This window comes from Peromyscus leucopus, chromosome 4 (genome assembly GCF_004664715.2).
Source record: "Peromyscus leucopus breed LL Stock chromosome 4, UCI_PerLeu_2.1, whole genome shotgun sequence".
NCBI lineage: Eukaryota > Metazoa > Chordata > Mammalia > Rodentia > Cricetidae > Peromyscus > Peromyscus leucopus.
Window position 1 is genome coordinate 9136962 of NC_051066.1, and position 21531 is coordinate 9158492.

The 21531-nt window shown below is 47.6% G+C and overlaps 1 protein-coding gene across 2 annotated transcripts in view; it reads right to left on the minus strand.

Annotated features, from left to right (window-relative positions):
- The window catches only part of Nup188 (nucleoporin 188), a 58390-nt gene that overhangs the window by 3921 nt on the left and 32938 nt on the right, over positions 1–21531 (minus strand). For both annotated transcript variants that reach the window (XM_028883213.2, XM_037204591.1), the window contains exons 14-35: positions 20846–20965; positions 20061–20187; positions 17449–17601; positions 17129–17255; positions 16848–16935; positions 16677–16753; positions 15749–15863; positions 13926–14046; positions 13738–13804; positions 12453–12581; positions 11568–11707; positions 9815–9921; positions 8435–8641; positions 8177–8346; positions 6956–7025; positions 6528–6595; positions 5847–6042; positions 3727–3804; positions 3410–3495; positions 3073–3218; positions 2383–2564; positions 120–320 (exon numbers count right to left, since the gene is read on the minus strand). In XM_028883213.2, coding sequence (XP_028739046.1) covers positions 120–320; positions 2383–2564; positions 3073–3218; positions 3410–3495; positions 3727–3804; positions 5847–6042; positions 6528–6595; positions 6956–7025; positions 8177–8346; positions 8435–8641; positions 9815–9921; positions 11568–11707; positions 12453–12581; positions 13738–13804; positions 13926–14046; positions 15749–15863; positions 16677–16753; positions 16848–16935; positions 17129–17255; positions 17449–17601; positions 20061–20187; positions 20846–20965 — 2775 coding nt within the window. The remainder of the gene's footprint in view (positions 1–119; positions 321–2382; positions 2565–3072; positions 3219–3409; positions 3496–3726; positions 3805–5846; positions 6043–6527; positions 6596–6955; positions 7026–8176; positions 8347–8434; positions 8642–9814; positions 9922–11567; positions 11708–12452; positions 12582–13737; positions 13805–13925; positions 14047–15748; positions 15864–16676; positions 16754–16847; positions 16936–17128; positions 17256–17448; positions 17602–20060; positions 20188–20845; positions 20966–21531) is intronic.

Below are 21531 nucleotides of genomic sequence, written 5' to 3' on the forward strand. Positions count from 1 at the left end.
GAGAAACCCATAATTATATGGAGCCAACGGTAGGAAGAGATGAGTTAGACTGGCTTCTGGGAGCATGGGAACCATCCAGCACAAGCAGGCTGTCTTTTCCACCCTTAGCAGCCCCCTACCTGCTGGGTGCGTGCCAGGGTGAGGAGCAGGTGCAGCGCAGCCTCGGTAAAATGCAGGTTCTGCTTCATGCGGAGGCTCACCTCCAGGGTGGTGAGGAGTGTGGGCAGAATGGGGAGCCTTCGGGTTACCTGTAGCCACGAGTCCCCATCCTCATCCACCTCACAAAGCTCCTTAGCCAGATGCAGTCCCAGGACACATACCTGCTGGTAGCCAAGGACAAAGGTGGACAAACAGCAGTTGAGGGAACAGAAGAGGAAGAATGCCAGCCCACGGCCTTGTCCCCAAAACTCCACTCAGGAGTGTGACTGATGTCACTCCTGCTTCTTGCCCTGCCAGTCTCCTGTGCCCATCTCTCCAGGAATAGCAAGCCCACCCCATTCTGACACTGGCAGTCTGAGTGGCCTAACCTCTTGCTTGACCACAGCATCCACATTCATCTCCAACCTTAGGTTTTATCCAAGCACCAGTGTTCTACACACTTAGTTTTAGTATTTTTGTTATTTGAGAATTTCCTATAATGTATTTTGATCATATTTACCCCCTGAAATTCTCTCAGATCCAACTCCACCTCCCTACCCACTCAACTTTCTTTCTTAATCACCACGCATGGTGGTTCATGCCCTTGGGGAGGGAGAGGCAGTCAGATCTGTTTGAGGGCAATCTTGTCTACACAAGTGAGTCTCGGGCCAGCCAGGGCTACATAGTGAGACCCCCTGTCTAAAAACAAAAACCACCAAGAAGAAACACACTGAGTCCAATTACGTTGTCCAAATATACTTCCGGGTGGGGCCATCCCCTTGAGCACAATCATCTGACCAGGTTCACACCCTTCAAGAAAACTACCCCTTTCCTAGCAGCCATCAGTTGCCAAGAGTATGCCACAGCTATGGGTGGAACTTTGAACACCAAATAAACAGGACCAGAAGAGAACCTTCCCATGAGACTTGTCAAAACACTAAATTACAAAGAAAAGAATGTCTTTTCGCAGTATATAATTTGATCCACATCAACCATGAAATAGAGATTAACATTCTGACATCCAGAAGTGCAATCATCTACATTCAGTACATCTTCTTTTAAAAAGGAGTAGGGTAGGGCTGGAGAGATGGTTGTGAGGTTAAGAGCATTTGTTGCTCTTGCAGAGGACCCAGCTTTCATTTCCAGCACCCATGTAGTGGTTAAAACCATCTCTAACTCCAGTTCCAGGGGATCCACTGTCCCCTTCTGACCTCTGGGGACACTAGGCATGCATGCAGGTAGTGTACGTACATACACGCAGACAAAACACTCATACACATAAAATAACTATTTTAAATAATTTTAATGAAAAAAGAAAAATAATGGAGCTGGAGAGACATTAAGACAATAATGGAGCTCAGCATTAAGAACACTTGCTATCCAGTCCTAAGGACTGGAGTGTGGGTCCTAGCACCCACATAACAAGCCAGGAGTTCCACACATGCCTGCTTCCTCAGCTCTGAGGCCTACAGAGACAGGTGGATCAGTAGGTCTTACTGGCTTCTAGCCTAGGTGAGAAAACATAAGTCCTAGGTTCAGGGAGAAACCCTCCTTCAAAGGGTCAAAGAGTAAGTTTGAGGCTAGCCTGGGCACAGTAGGACTCTACTATTTAAAAGAAAAAGAAATGCTGGTAGTAACCAAATAACATAACAGATTATGAGCTACAGTTTAAAAAACATTGTTCTAGCTGGGGCATGGTGGCACACGCCTTTAGTCCCAGCAATCGGGGGGCAGAGGCAGGCGGATCTCTGTAGGTTTGAAGCCAGTCTGGTCTACAAATCCAGTTCCAGGACAGCTAGAGCTGTTACAGAGAAACCCTGTCTTGAAACACAGACAGACAGATAGATACACACACACACACACACACACACACACACACACACACACACACACACTATCCAGTATTTTCTTCTGGAGTCCGAATGGGCTCATTTTTCTCCTTGTTAAAGACCTCAGTCCCTGCGCTGTGAAGCAGCTCTCCCCAGCTCCCCCCTGTCCTCACTTGACTCTGCTCACATCAGACCTGACCTGAGACCTGAAGATGGTCTGATTTTCCCGGCTATTGCCTGGGACTGGCATGGCTGAAGCAGCAGGAGGCCGGGGCTGCCCCTTGGGCTTCTCTCCATGTCCTGACCCCACAGGGCTCTGGGGCTCCTCGGGCCCCGCCTTCCCATTTCCCCCAGGGTAGTGACAGCTGCCAGTACGGTGTGTCTGCTGTCAGCCCACCTGCTAATACTCCCTCACCCCATCACGCTGGTCCTTGTGCCGAGGCCGAGGGCAGTCATCAGTCTCCATGCTGTCCTTGTCCTCTGCGGCACTGCCTGATGCCAGGCTGTGGCGGGTCTCATCGAAGAGTGCAACCACCTCTTCTTGGAGAGTCTCGCAGACATTCATCACCAGCTGGGAGTACTGGGGGATGTCACTCACTGCAGAACAGGGGGGAGGGGTGCTGTCACTCATTGCAGAACAGGGGGAGGGGTGCTGTCACTCACTGCAGAACAGGGGGGAGTGGGGGATGTCACTCACTGCAGAACAGGGGGGAGTGGGGGATGTCACTCACTGCAGAACAGGGGGAGGGGTGCTGTCACTCACTGCAGAACAGGGGGGAGTGGGGGATGTCACTCACTGCAGAACTGGGGGGAGTGGGGGATGTCACTCACTGCAGAACAGGGGGGTTGGGGATGTCACTCTCTGCAGAACGGGGGTGGGGTGGGGGATGTCACTCACTGCAGAATGGGGTGGGGGGCGCTGTCACACAGGGCAGGGGCTGAAAGGCAGTTAAGGACTAAGAGGGAGGGGATTACTACTGGGGGGGAAGGGACGGGGAAAATACACTGTCTCCTAGGGTGAAAATTCTAAGGCTGGCACTTGGAGAGTCACAGGAAGCACGTGTGGCCCTAACCCGAGGAACTTGGACCCAGGCTGCCTGCTCACCTCGCAGCTCCTTCATCTGTAATACCGTAATGAACGCAGAGAACACCTTGGCTTTTGTCTTTTCCATGAGCTGCTGGTCTGCCTGCAGCACCCCTTCCAGGACCTCTGTCAAGGGCCCAAGGATTTGATCCACAGCACCCAACTCTCTGAAAGAACAAGGGGAAGCACACGCACCTCACCCACTGCCCCTGGGAGTCGGCCTCACTGCACACTGTCTGCCGAGGCGCTGCAGTTCCTGGAAGTAGGTTATGTTAGACCCTTCTCCCTCCAAGGAAGGAAGGTCAGTCAGGAAGGGTGGCCACACTGCTGAGGTCGCCTCTCCTGTCACAGCACTCACCGCTTCCACTGCCGCAGGAGGATGAGCAGCAGGGTACACATCATGGAGCCCAGGCGGAGGCAGTTCACTGACGCTGCAACAAGGAGCTGATGGAGGCCAGCACAGCAGTCAGGAGTTTGGCTTCTGATGAGCAGACACAGCTCTTGCTCCCACCCAGAGTTTCTCTGGCCTTGTGCCCTCCTCCCCAGCACTGACCTTTCACAGGTGCGTTGGTGCAGGGAGCTGGGGACACCTCCCAGGCAGCCCTCGGCCTGACCTAACCTCTATGCCACCACCAGACTGACCTCAGGGAAAGGAACCCGCCCAGACACACTTACTAATGCTTTGGTCCCATCAAGCACATCGAGAAAAAGCTGGCGCCGCACTGCCCCATCAGTCAAGTGCATGATGTCTGCCTGTAAGTGCACAGGAAAAGGATCATGTCTGAGACATTTCTCAGACTTTAGGAGGCAAGAAACGCAGGGGCCTATGAGGCAATTACCAATTGGAAAGTCACTGTGTCCCTGATTAAAATGAAGCTTCAATCCCTGCAGTTTCTTGGTCCATCCTTAGATCTGGTCAGAATCAAATCCAGATTTGCCCTCTCCTCAGAACTACATCCTTTCTCTGCTCAGCAGTTTTCAAAAGCTTCCCGGTGTCCAGGAAATTCAAGCCACACCTGCCACATGACCTTCAACCCCACCTGGGCTCATTCTAGCCCAGCCCTCCCTCCCCACAACCTCCTTTCCTGGTTTTTTGAGAATGGTTTCACCATGTTGTTATGCAGCCTGTCCCTACCTCATGATGCTCTGCCGTAGCCTCCCCATTAGCATGTGCCAACCACACCTGGCTCTTCCATCCTTGCTGAACATACCAAGTGCCTTCTACTTCTGGACTTGACACCTGCGATTCCATCCGCCTAGACTTCTTGCTCCACAGACTGGACACCTGAGGCTTTTTCACATACTTAGGTACCTGGGGCATCACCTTGGAGAGGCCACCCTGACTACTCCTACCTCATGTGTTAAGCATCACAGCATCTTGTTAACCATCACAGCAAAGTAACAATCTCAAGTTACATTTTCCATCTGTGAATTTTATAAATTTTATGACTTTCCTCCTTTAAGGCCAGTCTCCATGAGAGAGAGTAGACCTTCCCTGCCTGTTCACTGCTATAGCCCTGGTGGTTGCAGGTACAGAACAAATATTCTAACAGCCGTGGATGGCTGGAAGGAAGGAAAGAAGGGAGGCAGGGAGGGAGGGAGCAAGGTCTACCAGGTCAGTTCCCAAAAGGCAGAGGGCAGCAGAGGTACAACTTAAAAGAACTGCTGTTTGGTTGGATTCTAAAAGGCAGTGACATGGACATCACACACTCAGGTGGCCAAGCCTTGCAGTAGGTCTGAAGTCTCAGGGGTCTGTGGTTATCACATCATAGCAAGAGTATGTACAGACCTATTCTTTCTAGGCTTAACACTCCAGGCACACAGGCAGTCTGTATTAGAGAACAAGTCAGAGAGATGCGCAAGGTTTTTGGAACAAGCAGGCATCTGCCAAGGTCAGGCTGTACATCAGTAAAGATACTGCCCAGATGCCCTGGGAAGAACAGTTCAGCACAGCATGACAGTATCAAACTATAAAAAACGAATGCCAAGAATGGTGTAAGCCCTTCCCAAACACCAGCATCCTCCCTCTTCAGAAACTGACTGGTGAGACTGGAGGGGAGATGGCTCCGTGATTAAGAGCAAGAGGACCTGGGTTCAATTCTCAGCACCCACATGGCAGCTCACAACTGTCTATAATTCCACTTCAGGGGACCCGACATTGGTGTTTATGGCAAAACACCAATGCACATAAAATAAATCAATAAAGACAAAACCAGAAACTGACCGGTGAGACGGCTCAGTGGATCAAAGCACTTGCTGCACACGCCTCTGACCTGCCTTCAACCCCCAATCTCACATAAATAAAGGTGGCACTGACTCCACAACTGTCTTCTGACCTCCACACACATGTGCACACACTAATAATAAGTAAAAAACTTTAAAACTCACTATACACTGAAGAGACAGTGGCCTGCGTCCTTTTCCTAGAACCAATGAAAACGAACAGCTGCAGACGCATCACAGACGCCTACCGTGTCCAGAAGGAAGAGCACCAGAGGCAACTACACACCTCATGAGAGGCGCATCCCAGACCTATCCAGGCCCAATGCAGCTGAGAAGCCTTCCGGATGTCTGATGGGTTTGGAACTTCGCTGTCCTGTTCCCAAGATGTCTCATTAAGAGACTCAGCCACCAAGCGCCCGGCCATCCTGGTCTCTTGGCAGACAACTGGTTGCACTTTAGTTCCCAGGGACAAACTTGGATTCATTTATCCCAAGGAGCTGCATGCACTAGGCACCTCAGCACATCACTGCCTCCTTCTTAGAGCAAAAGCCAGATGCCCAAGAGGTGCTTACATGACTGGTGGCAATGATGAGAAGCATCCTCCAGGCAGAGACCAGCATCTGATACTCCAGCAATGATGTGCAGCTGCTGCCCTCTGTTTCAGCCATGTAGACCGCCAGAGACTTGACGTAGCCTGACCAGTAGGCAAAGCGTTTCTCGCTGGAAAACTTCTTGAGTGTATCTTTTAATGACTGGTCTAATGAACCCCTATGGTGTCAAGAAAACAAAAACCCTAGTCAGGATTCAAAAGTAGGCAGGGAGTAAGACCAGCACAGGCCCTTGTTGAGACACAGGAAACCAGCTCACATGGCAGCCAACTATAGGATCAGCTCCAGCATAATGCGTGAGGCTGAGGTCCTTTCAGAAAAGCCTCCTACTCCATCAAATTCCAGTCACACGGACTCTTAACACTAACTCTGACAACCATAAATCAATGGACTGGCCAGGGAAAGTTCACTAAAAAACAGGCCAAACCTTCTCTCTTGTCTGCCCTGCTAAGCAACCATGCATTCAGTGATAGGCCTCCACCATTTCCCACCCCTCGATCATTGACTAACGTTTCATGGGATAGTGCTGGAGACATTGCTCATTGGTAGGGCACTTGCTTAGCATGCAGAAGGCCTAGAGTTTGACCCCCAGCACTACACAAACAATAAGAACAACAAAACCACCTCACAGGGAAAAGGACTCACTTAACTACATAGTATATCTCCAAACATATTATCTTCATGATTAGGGCACAGGTTTCCAAAATGCTGGGCTGTGGAGGGGAGAGAACAAAACACACTAATTACATGGAGAAACACATCTCCATCCCACCCTCACTGAGAGCAAAGACCGAACACTGAGAAAACATGTAAACACACATTTATAGAATGCAAATGGGCACCGGCCACTGGGCAGGGCAACGTGTGCACTGTGGAGACACCAAAGCCTTCCACCCAGAGCAGGTAGGCCACTGTGCTTTCCATAGGACAGGAAGCACGCATTGCTCTGCAGAAGGAGCTTCTTGGGAAACATTCTTTATGTTACTCAAGGCAGAATCCTCTTCTCCACCTTACAGACCAACCCTTCCTCTCAGGGACTCCCAGCCACTGTCCTACCCTCCACCACGGCTCACCTCAGATGTCTCTGAGGGAGGAGAAAGAGTTCCAAACAGTGGACTGGTTAAATTCTCCCAAAACTTGGGCCTGGAACAAAAACACTTGTTGAAATAACACTTTTTCTTTCTCATAGCCCCTTCACTCTAGTTCCCCTTGCAGGTATTTTTTCATACTTTAATGTCCCAACCCTAAAATGTTTTTCATAAATCAAACTATTCCTATATAAATGTAAGAAGTCCATAAATAAAATTCCGTCTCCCAGCCATGCAGTGGTGGTACACACCTTTAATCCCAGCACTTGGGAGGCAGAGGCAGGCAGATCTCTGTGAGTTCGAGCCCAGCCTGGTCTACAAAGCAAGTTCCAGGACAGCCAGGACTGTTACACAGAGATCTTCTGTGTAAAACAACACAGAAGTGCAACTGGGGGGGGGGGGCGGGCTGGAGAGATGGCTCAGGGGTTAAGAACACTAACTGCTCTTCCAGAGGACCGGGGTTCAATTCCCAGCACCCACTTGGCAGCTCACAACTGTCTGTAATTCCAGTGCCAGGGGACCCAACACCCATGGCAAAACACCAATGTGCATTAAAAAAAAAGAAGAAGAAGTGCAACTGGGGCTGATGAGGAGGCTCAGTAGATAAAGACACCCATCACCCAGATTGAGGATCTGAGTTCAGTCCCTGGGACCTACGCCACAGAAGTTGTCCTGTGCCCCGCCCCCAAAGCACTGTGATATGTGCTTGCAACCACACAAAATTAAAAAAAAAAAAACAAAAAAAAACAAAAACAAAAACAAAAACAAAAACCCAAACCAAAAACCTGTATTTTTAATTGTTTAAAAACAAAAACAGGGATTGGAAATTTAGCTCAGTGGTAGAGCGCTTGCCCCGCAAGCACAAGGTCCTGGGTTCAGTCCTCAGCTCAAAAAAACAAAAACAAAAACTCCAGCCAGGTGTGGTGGTAAAAGCCTTTAATCCCTGCACCTGGGAAGCAGAGGCTACCGGATTCCTACTGAGTCTGAGGCCAGCCAGGTCTACATGGCAAGCTCCAGGTCAGCCAAAGTTATACACTAAGACCCTGTCCCCAAAAAGCAAACAAATAAAAAGAAAAAGACATGTAAGAGTCCCCAGTACTGAACTGTATGCTAAGGATTCTGTGCATAATCCGGTGAACTGCTAACAAACCCACTTCCATTTTATAGTCAAATTCATGGGTCAGCTACCACTCCGAGGAGACTTACTTGGTTCTGAGGACAAGCATAGCACTGTCCCTACGGTCTTGCCACAGGGCATGAAGGAAGGCAATGGCTGCACGATGCAACAGGGGTGGGCACCAGTATCGATCTTGCTGCTGGGAATCAATCAGCTCCAGCACCACATGGAGACAGCTCCACACACCAAGGCTGAATTCCTACAGGAGGAACAGGTGGGCATGCAAGTTCCATAACTGAACTTCCGAGAAGCTCTGTCGCCCAGCTCCACCCAAGGCACAGGCTGACCTTGGAGCCGCTGCTGCCATCCTTCACCTCCAGGTTCAGAAACAGCTCAATGAGACCTGGCTGCGTCTCTACAGCAACAGTAAGGAACTCCAGAATCATGACTTTGATGCGCATGTCCTCGATCTTGCTCTGCAGGCGGGTCAGGAAGGCATCACGAATGGCAGCTGCGTCACTGCCCAGACAAGCATACACTGACATTGGGGCCACCTGGAGACCAGAGCACACAGGGTTAGGGCTTTGTCCCGAAATACTCCAGCTCAATTCTGCAGAAGGACACTGAAGAATTCCAGTAGATGGAAAATAAGAAAACAACCCTGCCGGGCGGCGGTAACACACACCTTTAATCCCAGCACTCAGGAGGCAGAGGCAGGCGGATCTCTGTGAGTTCGAGACCAGCCTCATCCCAGGACAAGCACCAAAACTACAAAGAAACCCTGTCTCACCCCTGCCCCCCCCCCAAAAAAAAAAACCCAAACAACCCAAGTTAAATCTCTGGAGTGAAAGAATGTACAGAAGAGAGAGAAGTAGTACGTAAGGGTTGGAGAGAGAGGTGGGTCAGTTAAGTGCTTTGCTGCACAAGCATGAAGACATCTGTTCAGATCCTCAGCCAGCCCCTTGGGCTGGGACTGAGGAGCCTATTAATCCTAGTACTGGGGAGGTAGAAGGCAGAGGACCCCGGATCTGCTGATGAGCAAGTGTACATACATACACACATGCAGACAAAACACTCATACACATAAAGACAAATAAAAATAAAAATGGGGGCTGGAGAGGTGACTCAGTGGTGAGAGCAGTGCTGCTCTTCCAGAGGACCGGAGGCTGATTCCCAGCACCAACATCAGGCAGCTCACAACCGCCTGTAATGCCAGTTCCCGGGGTCCAACATTTCTAGCCTCAGTGGGCACCTGCACTCAAGTGCACATATCCACACACAAACACATACATCCACATCACTGAAGTAATGAAATTAAATTACATTTAAGAAGGAAAACAAAGAGTTCAGACTACTACAAGCTTGTCAGTCAACAGTATTTGGTGGAGTTGTGTAAGAACAAGTACACATTTTTTTATGTATGGGTATTTTGGTTTCATTTGTCTGTGCACCACGTGTGTGCCTGGTGCCCATGCAAGCTAGAAGAGGGTGCCAGGTGCTGGAACTGAAGGAAGGTCCTCTGGAGGAGCGCAGTGCTCTTAACTGTTCTCAAGGAGGCTAGAGGTATGTATGTAACTCGGTGGGAGACTGCTTGCCCAACGTGCCTAAGGTCTTGGGTTCCTTAGCAGGCACTACATAGAGATTTAAAAAAATAGAAGTGGTGGAGAGCCAGAGAGCAGCAAGGAGAGCCCACATCCCAGCACTCTAGCTGGCTACACAGATCCTACCGTAGCCAGACGTTTCAGCAGCTGGATGGCCAGACGAGGCAAAGCTGGGTCATGTCTGTGGTAGATGTACTTGGCTAGAACAGCAATGAGGTTGTTCCCATGGGCACCTGAAGCAAAGAAAACAGACAGCAGCATGTCTATTAGAATTCTTCCAATGGGCCAGAATAAGTCCAGGTGGCCACTGCATTAATGGCAAAGATATATTTTTAAGGAAATAATCTTTAATAAATAAGTTACAAAAGCCACTGTACAGAAATTAAAAAAAAAAGAAAGAAATGAAAGAAGAAAAAACCTTAAACCTCAAACCTTAAGCAGGAAAGCCAGTGAGCTGGTTCAGTGGGTAAAGGCCCTTCACCAAGCCTGAGGACCTGACTCAATCCCCAAAACCCACAAGGTGGAGAGAGAGAACCAGCCCCCCAGCCCCCCCCACAGACAGACAGACAGACAGACAGACAGACAGACACACACACACACACACACACACACACACACACACACACACACACACGGAAAGAAAAACCTCTCTGGCTGGACAAGGCAGTACACACTTGTAATCTCAGCAGCTGGGAGGTGAACAAAGGAGGACCGGGAACTGAAGGACGGGGTTAGTGAGACGGCTTATGAGCTAAGGTCCTTGCTGCTCAGCCTGATGACCAGAGTGACCCCAGGACCCACACAGTGGAAAGAAAGAGCTGATTCCCAGACATAATGCACATAAACATAATAAAAATAAAAAAGCAAAAGAGAGTTCAAGGACCCCTTTGGCTACAAAGACAGTTTAAGGCCAGCCTATGTCTCAAAGGAAACTAAAATAAAATAACTGGGCCAGAGCAGTAACTCAATAGCAGAGCACCTGCTAATGTGCATAAGAACCTGAGTTCTATCCCCAGCATAGCAAGTGGGAAAAAAAGTTATAAATGGTCTTAGACATGATATAAAACATTACTGTAAATGAGATTGAGCCACAGATTAAGCCAATTTAAAGTCACACTCTAATATGAGCCAATGTGTGCTTTGAAAGTTTTCTTGTGTTTGTTTGTTTGAAGGTTTTCCTGTTTCTTTTGAGAGGTCTGTCAGGAACTGGTGACAGAATGCCAGCCTCACTGTCTTGACCAGAAGCTGGCCCTGGCCTTCTGCCTCTGGAGTGCTGGGAATAAAGGCATGAGCCCCACTCTCCATCTCCTCTGTATGTTGTTAGGTTATCTATTCACTTCCATTGTCTCCTCAGGGGCAGTGCTGTTATCCCCATCCTACAGGTAAGAAATCTTAGTTTGTTCAGTTTTATTTTAACTTTATTTTATGTGCATTGGTATGAGGGTATTGGATCCACTGGAACTGGAGTTACAGACAGTTGTGAGCTGCCATGTGGGTGATGGGAATTGAACCGCGGTCCTCTAGAAGAGCAGCCAGTGCTCTACACCGCTGAGCCGTCTCTCCAGCCCCGAAATCTTTGTTTTTAAGATATGGTCTCACAATATAGTCATCAGGGTGGCCTAGAACTCAACTTATTAGGTAGCCCTAGCTGGCCTTATATTCCCGCTTCAGTCTCCCAAGGATGCTGGGGTTGCTGAGGTTGTCACGCAGCTGGCAGAAACCTGAATTTGAACCAAGGAAATGTGACTCCAGCCTCCAGCATTACTATGTCAACAACAGGAGGCCAGAATAAAGTATGATCCAGGCCCCTTGTTTCCAAGTCAAAGGAAATGAGCTGAGAACAACTTTCATGTCCAATCATAGGGCATAAAATACATACCATGCTGTGTGAGAGCCTGTTCCAGAGGGGACACCACATTAGAAGGAGGTTTCAGCCGAATAACATTGTTGGTGACAGAGAATGCCAGCTTCACTGTCTTGATCAGCAGTTGACCCTGGCCCTGACCTTCTGGCCCATCACTAGGGTGCAAATGGAAATCACAGTTAATTTAGACAACATGATTTCACTCACAGCATGTGTATTTTCATGAATCAGACTCTTCACCAGCTTCTAGGGGCCCCAGTCCTGACTAGGAAAGAGAAGAGGCTATGCAGCAGCCACTAGCTACAGCCTAGGAATTAAAGTTATTTTTAAAAAGAAACTGCAAGGACCACGAAAGCTGTTATGAGATTGTGTCTTCAAGAAATGAAATGAAACCTCACCCCAACAACATGGCTGCCTAAACAAGACCTGAAGGAATACAACATCAACTGACATGCTAAGGAAGGGGAGGGAGAAATCTCACAGGGCTCCACGCTTAAACAGAGAACTACAGGCAAGCAAGGAATGCTAAGAACAGGAGAAAGAGTCTTTCTCAGAGATTAGCCCCTTAACTGATTATCCAATACCAATTGGTCAGTTTCGAAATCCTATCAGCAACTTCAAACATACTGAGCAAGTTGTATTTCTGTTTATGCATGGGCATGGGCGTGTTTAACAATTAACAAAGGAAAACAGGCCATCAATCTGAAGGAGTGCAAGGGGAGGAGATGGAAGGAGGTGGAAGGAGGAAAGGGAAAGAGGAAAATGATGGAATTATATTTATCTTTAAAAGGAGAAAAGTAGGGAAAACAAACAAAGCAACTACAAGTTAAGCTAAGACAGAGCTCTTAGAAAATGCAGGGTACCTTGAAGACCAACAGACACGCACAGAGGAGGCCCTACCTGCGGGGCTGAGCAGCCATCACCATGTCTATGGTGTCCACACCAATCCCCATGATACTGATGACTGTCTGTCCGGCTTCTGTATATGCCAGGCTGCAGATGCAGAGGGACGGCAGGCTGGGTGTGTGGCTGGAAGACAGAGGGCTCTCAGTTGCTAGGAGCCTCAGAGCTCTTATTCAGAAGGGAGCAGCGCTGCCCTGATGCACCTAGCCAACTGGAGATGGGTGAGGCAGATCAGGTGTCTGCGAAAGGAAGAGATTATGAACACTTTTCTCAGACTTGGTCCTAAAGACCACCCTGAGAAGTAAACTAAACACCCATCACTTAATGGATGCATTTACTGAAATAATTCAGGAGTAATCCATTCATAACACTTAAGGAAGTATGACAACAAGGGAGGGCCCAGAATCAAGTTACAGAGCAGTGAATGCATTGAAAAGAAAAGCCTGCAATCTGTACTGACTAGGTAATAGACACCTCTGATATAGCACATCGTACCACATGAGACTTTCTAATGGACATGCATCTTTTAAAAAAAAAAAAAAAAAAAAAAAAAAAAAAAGACAGGGTTTCTCTGTGTAGTTTTGGTGCCTGTCCTGGATCTCGCTCTGTAGCCCTGGCCCCAAACTCACAGAGATCTGCCTGCCTCTGCCTCCCGAGTGCTGGGATTAAAGGCGTGCGCCACCACTGCACGACCATGCATTATTTTATAATGATCATAGTAGATGATTATGTGTACGGACATGCACCTTCACCTGTCCTTCTCTGACGACAGGGAGGAATGACACCCAAGTCAGGGACAGTAAGTCATAGGGAGATGAATGAGCTCTGGGTTTGGGTTAGTATTTTATGTCAACTTAACAAAGGGTAGTCATTGGTGAAGAGGGAACTTTAACTGAGAAAATGTCCCCACCAGATTGGCCGGTGGGGTATTTTCTTAATTGGTGGTTAATGTGGGAGGGCCCAGCCCATTATGGTTGATACCATCCCTGGGCAGGTAGTATTGGAGTGTACAAAAAAGAAGGATGAGCAAGCCAGTAAGCAGTGTTTCTTCCTGGGGTCTACATCAGCTCCTGCCTTCATGTTCCTGCCCTGACTTTCCTCAGTGATGGACTGTAATGTGGACCCTTTCCTCCCCAAGGTGCTTTTGGACACGGTGTTTCATCACAGCAATAGAAATCCTAGGTAAGACAGGAGTCAATTTCGGTGGGACGTCAGGAAGAAATGAGGGTGCTTGAGACACCAATACAGTGTCCTCCTTGCTGAGTCCCACAGTCCCCATTACCTGCTATGTAGGTCTGTCTCTTGGCACAGGTTCAGTATTGCATGAATCAGCTCCAGAATTAGGCAACCTAGACCCCAGAAAAGACAAGCAAAGATGCAGCCTTGTGTTGATGATCTTCACCAAAGAAGGGAGGGAAAGATCTTCAGGGAGCCAGAGGCTTTAGGGTGTTCAGCCCATGCTGTCCTTACCGATCAGTTCCCGCACGCCGTGAGAGTTATAGCGCCATTTGTGGTAGCTGGGAAGCATCTCCTTCAACACGAACATCACACATGGCACCAGGCCTTGGCTCTGGGTACTACCAAGCTGTCCCTATGGGAAAGCATTTCTGTAAGGGCCTTGTCCATGTAAGAAAGGATCCTTTATTACTCAAGATTTAACCTCAAAAAATGCAGACAATTCCAAAGGAGAACTAGGAACACAATGACCAATAGAAGGAGACATCGGAAATTCCTATGTCAACTGAAGCTATACCGTGAACAGAGAAAACAACTAAAAAGGCAAGGTGACAGTATCACCAAAGGTGTTGACATGAAGCAGCAGGAAGAGAGAGGTACCCTAACCATCCAAGATGCAGAACTGTCAACAACAAAGAAAGCCATTGACTGTCAATGATTTGTCACCCACACCCAAAGCTCAACTATCATAAAAGACCAGAGGGGAACACCGAAGCCCCAAATTCTCTCTTCTAATAGTGTGATTAATTCCAGTCTCTGTATCTTAAAAATGGAGACTGCTCACGTTGACTCCACACAATGACTGATTTATTTCTAAGCCTTTACGTATTCCTACAGGAAGGATATGTGCGATGTGTTGACTGTTTTTTGTACATATACAGTAATAATTGGATTAAGCCCAGGTCCTCATCCATATAACAAGTACTATACCACTGAACTACATTCTGCAGGCCTGGCCTTGATCTTACACTGAAGCCCAAGCAGACTTTGAACTTGTCAGCTTTTTGTGTCTGGCTCCTGAGAAGTTAGGATTACAGTCTGGGGACACCAAGCTGGCTGCTGAATGATCTCCATGTGCAGCCTCTCAACTCCCATCAGGTAGTGACCATATCCTATTCCTAGTCTATAGAAGCTCTCAGAAATTCTGAATTGCCTAAGGTCAAAAAAATTCAAGTAGTAAGTAATGGACTTCAAGTGTCATTCTAATTCTATTCAATTCCAAAATTCTTGTCCCTAACTATACACTTGTTTTTCAGAGTCACAATCCATTGAATATTTATCAGCTTACAGTCACAATCTGCTTAAGAAAGAAATGAGGAAGCTGGGCGGTGGTGGTGGTGGTGGTGGTGGTGGTGGTGGTGGTGGTGGTGGTGGTGCACACCTTTAATCCCAGCATTTGGGAGGCAGAGGCTTGAAAAACAAAAAACAACACACACACACACACACACACACACACACACACACACACACAAAAAAAAAAAAAAAAAAAAACGAGGGGGGGGGCTGGAGAGATGGCTCAGAGGTTAAGAGCACTGGATGTTCTTCCAGAGGTCCTGAGTTTAATTCCCAGCACCCACATAGTGGCTCACAACCATCTGCAACCTCTTCTGGCCTGCAGGGATACATGCAAACAGAACACTGTATACATAATAAATAAATAAATCTTTGGGAAAAAAAAAGAGAGAGAGAGAAAGAAATGAGAGAACCAAGTAAGAAACATCCAAGTACCTCCTATATGGTAAATACCAGACCATGAAACTAGACCTGTGGAGGGTGCATCCAGGCACACACTGGGACAAGATATAAAGTCACATAGACAACAGTTAAAATAGCTTCACACGCACCACAGCAGCCACAGAATTCTCAACTGTCACTACAAGCCTTCTGATGATTAAACAAACTCACACCATTAAGCAAGCACTAAGGCACACAGGGACACAGACTCTACCCACAGAGGCCGAGGCTCTGTAACCCCCAAACAGCGATCCTGTGTACAGAGAAGACTACAGAGGCAGCTAACAGGGGAGCTGTTCCAGAATCATCTCATCAGGTGGTACCTTGACAAGAGTGGTGACCAAACGCAGAAAGGCAACTGTGACCCCATACTCGCCCTGGGGCTGTTCACTGTTCATCAGAAGGTTGCCATACCCTCCAGCATTCATTCCCTCCGCACTAGGAACAGACAGAGGCAGAGGGATAAAATGATGAGCAACGTTTCAAGGCCAAGAAACTGATTTTACAGCATTCTTGTTATTGTCTAGATGGCTCCAGCATAAAATACAAAAGCTCCTCAAAGGGAAATAATCAAATGTAGGCAATTTTTTAGCCAGGGAATAATTTAAGATTATATTTTATTGATGTACAACTCCAAGAGGTTAAGAGTGAAAAATCAAATGAGCCATTAGGGAAGCACCAGTCATCTAAGCAGAGAATGAGGTGAGCATGCTCAGGTAGTAAGATGGCGCCCGTGTCTCAGTACCTGGTCTAGCTCACATACCCTCAGACTGGAGGAAAAGCACACTGACTGCGCTTGAGAATAGGACACCAAGTCTCTGGATCCAAACAGCCCTGGGATGTCTCAGCTGAAAAGTAGATGCCCACATAGCTAATGTAGTTGCAGCTGGGTGAGGAAAGCCTTACTCTATTTCTCAAAGTTTAAAAACTGTCAACCATCCAGAACTCGGGAGGAGAGGCAAGCAGAGCTCTGTGAATTCGAGGCTAGCCTGGTCTATACATCAAGTTCCAGGTCAGCCAGGGGTACATCATGATATCCTATCTCAAAAACAAAATAAAACACTGAATCACCAGTGTGCCCTGAGAAGAGCAGTTCTGTACCCCAGCTCCTCCTCTTCACCTTACCCTCACTCACCCTCAAGGCCAAGAGGATTTAAAGAAGCTTCTTTAAAATGAATAAAGCCAGGCTAGACCTGACTAGGAATGATTCATAGTGGGGAGTACGGTCTACTCCCTCAGAACCTGGCTCACCTAATCATCTGAGTCATGTTGGAGACAGGGTGGGCCACAAATGGCAAAAAGCCTGTGTGTCGAAGATCAGTCCAGACCTGAGAAGGAAAAAGAAATTAGGTATTCACATCCCTCTAGATGTGTACTCCAAATGTGATACTCCTTAGCCGTTAGAAAGACTTGGCATCGCACCTTTGCTGGATTCCGAGCAGCCAAGACAGTTAAGCAATTGACGCAAGAAGCAATGACACTCACAGGAGGGGAGATCACGGTCGTCAACCTGGTTGAAAAACAAAGCACTGCACCCAGTAAAACAAGTAACAAGCAGTTTCCCCTCACACTCCTCTTGAAGGAACAGGAAAGCCCTCAGCTGGGGAGCTATCCCTAAAGGCCTCCCACAGAGGAGCTCTTGGCCAGGCTCCTGGAAAGCAAGAGAATCACTGCAGCAAGCTCTGCCAACCACAGGGACTCACCGCTGCAGCAGCATGTAGATTCGGGATGTGATGGGCAGCAGACAGTCTGCTATGGACAAGTCTGTGCTAATGACCTTGTGAACCAAATCAATGATGGGTTTCACCCGCTGGCAATGCTGGATCACATCTGTGGGGAAAAACGGCCTGTGACTTCTTGGCACAGAACTCTATAAAAAGATCAGTGTAAGACCCAGATAAACAAATCCCACAGACCCCAAAGGTAGATAGCTTTGAATTCTATCTAGAAGTTAGGTCTAGCCTTCAAATCTTGCAAGCACATCCACTCTTCCCATCACTTGCTATCCAAAAGCTGACCTTACCTGCCGTGGAGACAACGTGGAGTAACATTTCAATCTCGCAGGTGAAGAGAGTCCAGCTACTGTATGAGTATTCCCAGCGTACAAGGTAAGCCCTATCATCCAGCATGACTTGGCCCACGGTGCCCTGAGGAATTCGAAGGTTGGTCTGACCCCCTATGGAAGAGAACTCACTGTAATCCTCAAACAAATGTGAGAGGAGACTCTTCTACCAGACAGCACTACTCCACACACACACACACAGGGACTCCACAGCAGACAATACTCCTTCAACTGTTACATTAAAACACGATAAAGGGCTGGGCGGTGGTGGCTCACGCCTTCAATCGCAGCACTCGTGGATCTCTGTGAGTTCGAGGCCAGCCTGGTGTACAGAGTGAGATCCAGGGCAGGCACAAAGCTCCCCAGAGAAACCCTTTCAGGGAAATTTACAAACAAAAAGTGAGGGTGGGAGTGCCGCACACACCTGAGTCTCTGACTCCCGACGGTGGAGCAGGAGGAATGCAATGCGTTAAAGACCCCTGGGAACAGAGGTCGTGCCCCCATGTTTCTCCTTTTTTCTTTCTCTCTTTCTTTTTTTAAAGACAGGGTTTCTCTGTGCAGTTTTGGTCCTTGCAGAAGATTGTAGCAGAGGGCAAACAACCAAGACAAGCCACACAGAAACCATCTTATCATGCACTCTCTATGGTACCGAGGCATCCTCTGGAAGATGCATACACATTTAACCACTCTCTAGTACTACCTCTCCAGTACCAAGAAGGTTTACAGAGCGAGTGATCTCTAACCTCCATGGACTATTCTAAAAGCAAGAACTCAACTGGCAAATACTGTTTGAGTCTCTCCAAGTGCTGGCCTTATACAAGCTGTTCTCACCCTAGCTACATACTGGGTCTCAAGGCAGGGAGATGGGATGCTCACTGGTTTGGTAAAAGGCAGCAGAGACTGTAATTACTATGTCTGAAGGGTGTGTCCAAGCACAAGACAGCCACAACACTATTTCGGCAACTGTGGAAAGATGGAGAGGCAGTAATCCCTCCAGAACAGTAACTATCCCAGGAAGTGTCAGGCAGTAAAGAAAAAGTACTGTTATGTCTGAGACTGAGTGCAAAAATTTAACACCTATGGTGCTGTTGGGCCAGAAGAATAAACAATCCACTGGGACTTAACACTCTCTCACAGAATTCCCCACTCAAGAGGAGGTAGAAATTCTAGGATGCCAATCTCTTCCATGCAGTTTGCTAATCTAATCTTTCATTTTGAGACAGGGTCTCACTATGTAGCCCGGGCTGGCCTAGAACTAGCTATGTAGAATGCCACAGACTGGGTCTCAAACTCACTCTGCCTCCACCATAATCAGCCCAATTTAAAAATCTTAACACCAGCCATCCATGCAAACAGGTAATTAGAAGAATTGTCTATTTTCTACCTCTTTAAACCCAATAGCTTTTAAGTCTGTTTTGTAAAAAGACACCAAATACTGGGTGACGGTGACAAATCGGGCCTACTTCCTTCAAAATGTTTTGGCAGACTCCGGCATGGAAGCCAGCATTGGTTGGACCTGCAACCAACGTTGCATATCATTTTATGTGCAGGAAGGTGTTGACGTCAGTGGAATGCCACAGGATTTTCACTTAATTTTAGTCTGACATCACTTTGCAAACAATATCCAAAGTCTCTGGACATTGTGGAACCAGCATTGTGCTTATAGAAAGGATACCTGATAGCATGCAGAAGACTGTGTAAAGACTGTATCACTGAGCAGAGCACTGTGGCACACACCTTTAATTTCTAGCACTCAGGAGGCAGAAGCAGTAGGATCTCTGAGTTTGAGGCCAGCCTGGTCTACACAGTGAGTTCTAGGACAGTCAGGGTTATGTAGAGACACTGTCTCAAAAAATAAACAAACAAAACAAACAAGTAACCCCTTCATAAAAGATTTTAAATCAAACTTGATATACTAAAACCAAATATGATACAGGCTGGACAGTGGTGGCAGACACCTATAATAAATAAATAAACCTTAAAAAAAAAAAAAGCCTGGCGGTGGTGGCATACACCTTTAACCCCAGCACTCAGGAGGCAGAGACAGGCAAATCTCTGTGAGTTCAAGGCTGGCCTAGGCTACAGACTGAGTTCCAGGACAGGCTCCAAAGCTACACAGAGAAACCCTGTCTTGAAAAACAAAAACAAAACAAAACAAACCAACAAATTAAAAAAAAAAAAAGAGAGAGAGAGAGACAGAAGCTCAGTATGGTGCAGATGATTTTACCTCCAGCACCTGGGAGGGTGAGGTATGAAAATCATGGATTCTAGGCCAGTATAGGCTAGTAGCAAAACAAGATGCTCTCAAAACAAACAAACAAACAAAAAAGGGAAAAAAAAGGAGGGGGGCTGCCACGGGGGCGGGAAGGAAAGGAGGAGAAAGAGAAAGCAAGCAGAGGCACTGTTCAGTTCTGGAACATTCTCCACAGTCCAGCAGGTCCTATATCACTGCAAGCCGAATCTCTTTATCAGTGACTCAACAAGCAATGAGAAGAGAAGGGAAAGGATGCAGCCAGCATTAGGTCTAATCAGATGCCTTGAAACAGGGCTGGTGCAGAGCATCTCTGTCTTACCTAGAGGGTACACGAGTTTGGGTGTTTGCCTCCGCCAAAGAGTTCCATCTTCATGAGAGAGCACATCATGGGGCTTGTGCTTATGAAGTTCATTGTAGAAAGACATTTTATCCAGGAAACTGTACACCTGTCAACACCCAGAAGGAAACCCAGGAGTCATACATTCACTCATGGGTCAACAGGGTTCCATGCCAGCTCTTTAAGCCAGACTTATGTGCTTGTCCCTCAACTTCGCCAGACTCAGGCTCTTCGGGGAACGGCCTTCTGCTCTTCTCAGTTAAGCCTCAGCACTCTTTAACTCACTCAAGCTCCCTTTACCACACACACAGACACACAGACACACAGAGACACACAAACACACACACACACACACAGACAGACACACACACACACACACACACACACACACACACCTCTCTCTGCTTGCCTCTCCTTTCTCTCTCACTCTCACCCACCACCCACTCCAGTGCAGGGGATCAAATCCAGGGCCTTGCAGCAGCTGGGGAGCACTAAACACAAAGCACACCCTCCCAACTATTACTCATGTCCTAAATCCACGGTCCTCTCATCAGCAGACATCAGGCACCTCTAAGAGGTACTTAGAAAGATTCTTATGTAACCACACAGAAATGAGGTGACAGCAGTGAAGTGGCATCTGTCATTCCATTTCAGACAGCTTCTTGTCCTGGCAGTGGCCGTCCAATGCAGAGTGCACACAGGAGTCCCAGGTGACCCCCCAGCCAGCGCCCTCCCACTTCTCTTCGGGATCTGACTACAGCACTCACCTTTTTGGCAGTGGACTTCCCTGACACAAGGGCTCGGAGCAATTGCAAAAGTGGGGAGAGTAGATGGGGAAACATCCCACACACGCTGTCCAGAATGATCCCAAGACCAGAGGTTGGTTCCTAAGGTGGAAAGGAAAGTCATCCCTCGTCACAAGGGGCCTGCAATCCTAAGAAAATCTAGAAATACAGGCTGCAGAGATAGCTCAGCAGGTAAGAAAACTGACTGCTCTTCCAGTAGCCTCAGCTCCCACATGGCAGTTCACAGCCATCCGTAACTCTCATCGCAGTACCCAACATCCTCTCCTGGCCTCTATAGGCTGCCTGCACATGTGTACAGACATAACATCCACACACGTGAAACAAAACAATTTAAATTTTCTTTTTTCTTTTTCTCTTTGTTTTTTGAGATAGGGTTTCTCTGTGGAGCCTTGACTGTCTTGGAACTTGCTCTGTAGACCTGGCTGGCCTCAAACTCAGAGATCTGCCTGCCTCTGCTTCCCAAGTATTGGGAATAAAGGTGTGTACCACCACCGCCTGGCAAAAAAAAATTTTTTTTAAGTTCATATCTTTAAAAGAAAATCTAGCAATAACCCTTTCCTTTAGTTTCTTAAATGACATCCATATTCCACTGAAAAAAGATAGAAAATATTCATGACCTGAAAATAGACTGCCTGTCTATCCAATTC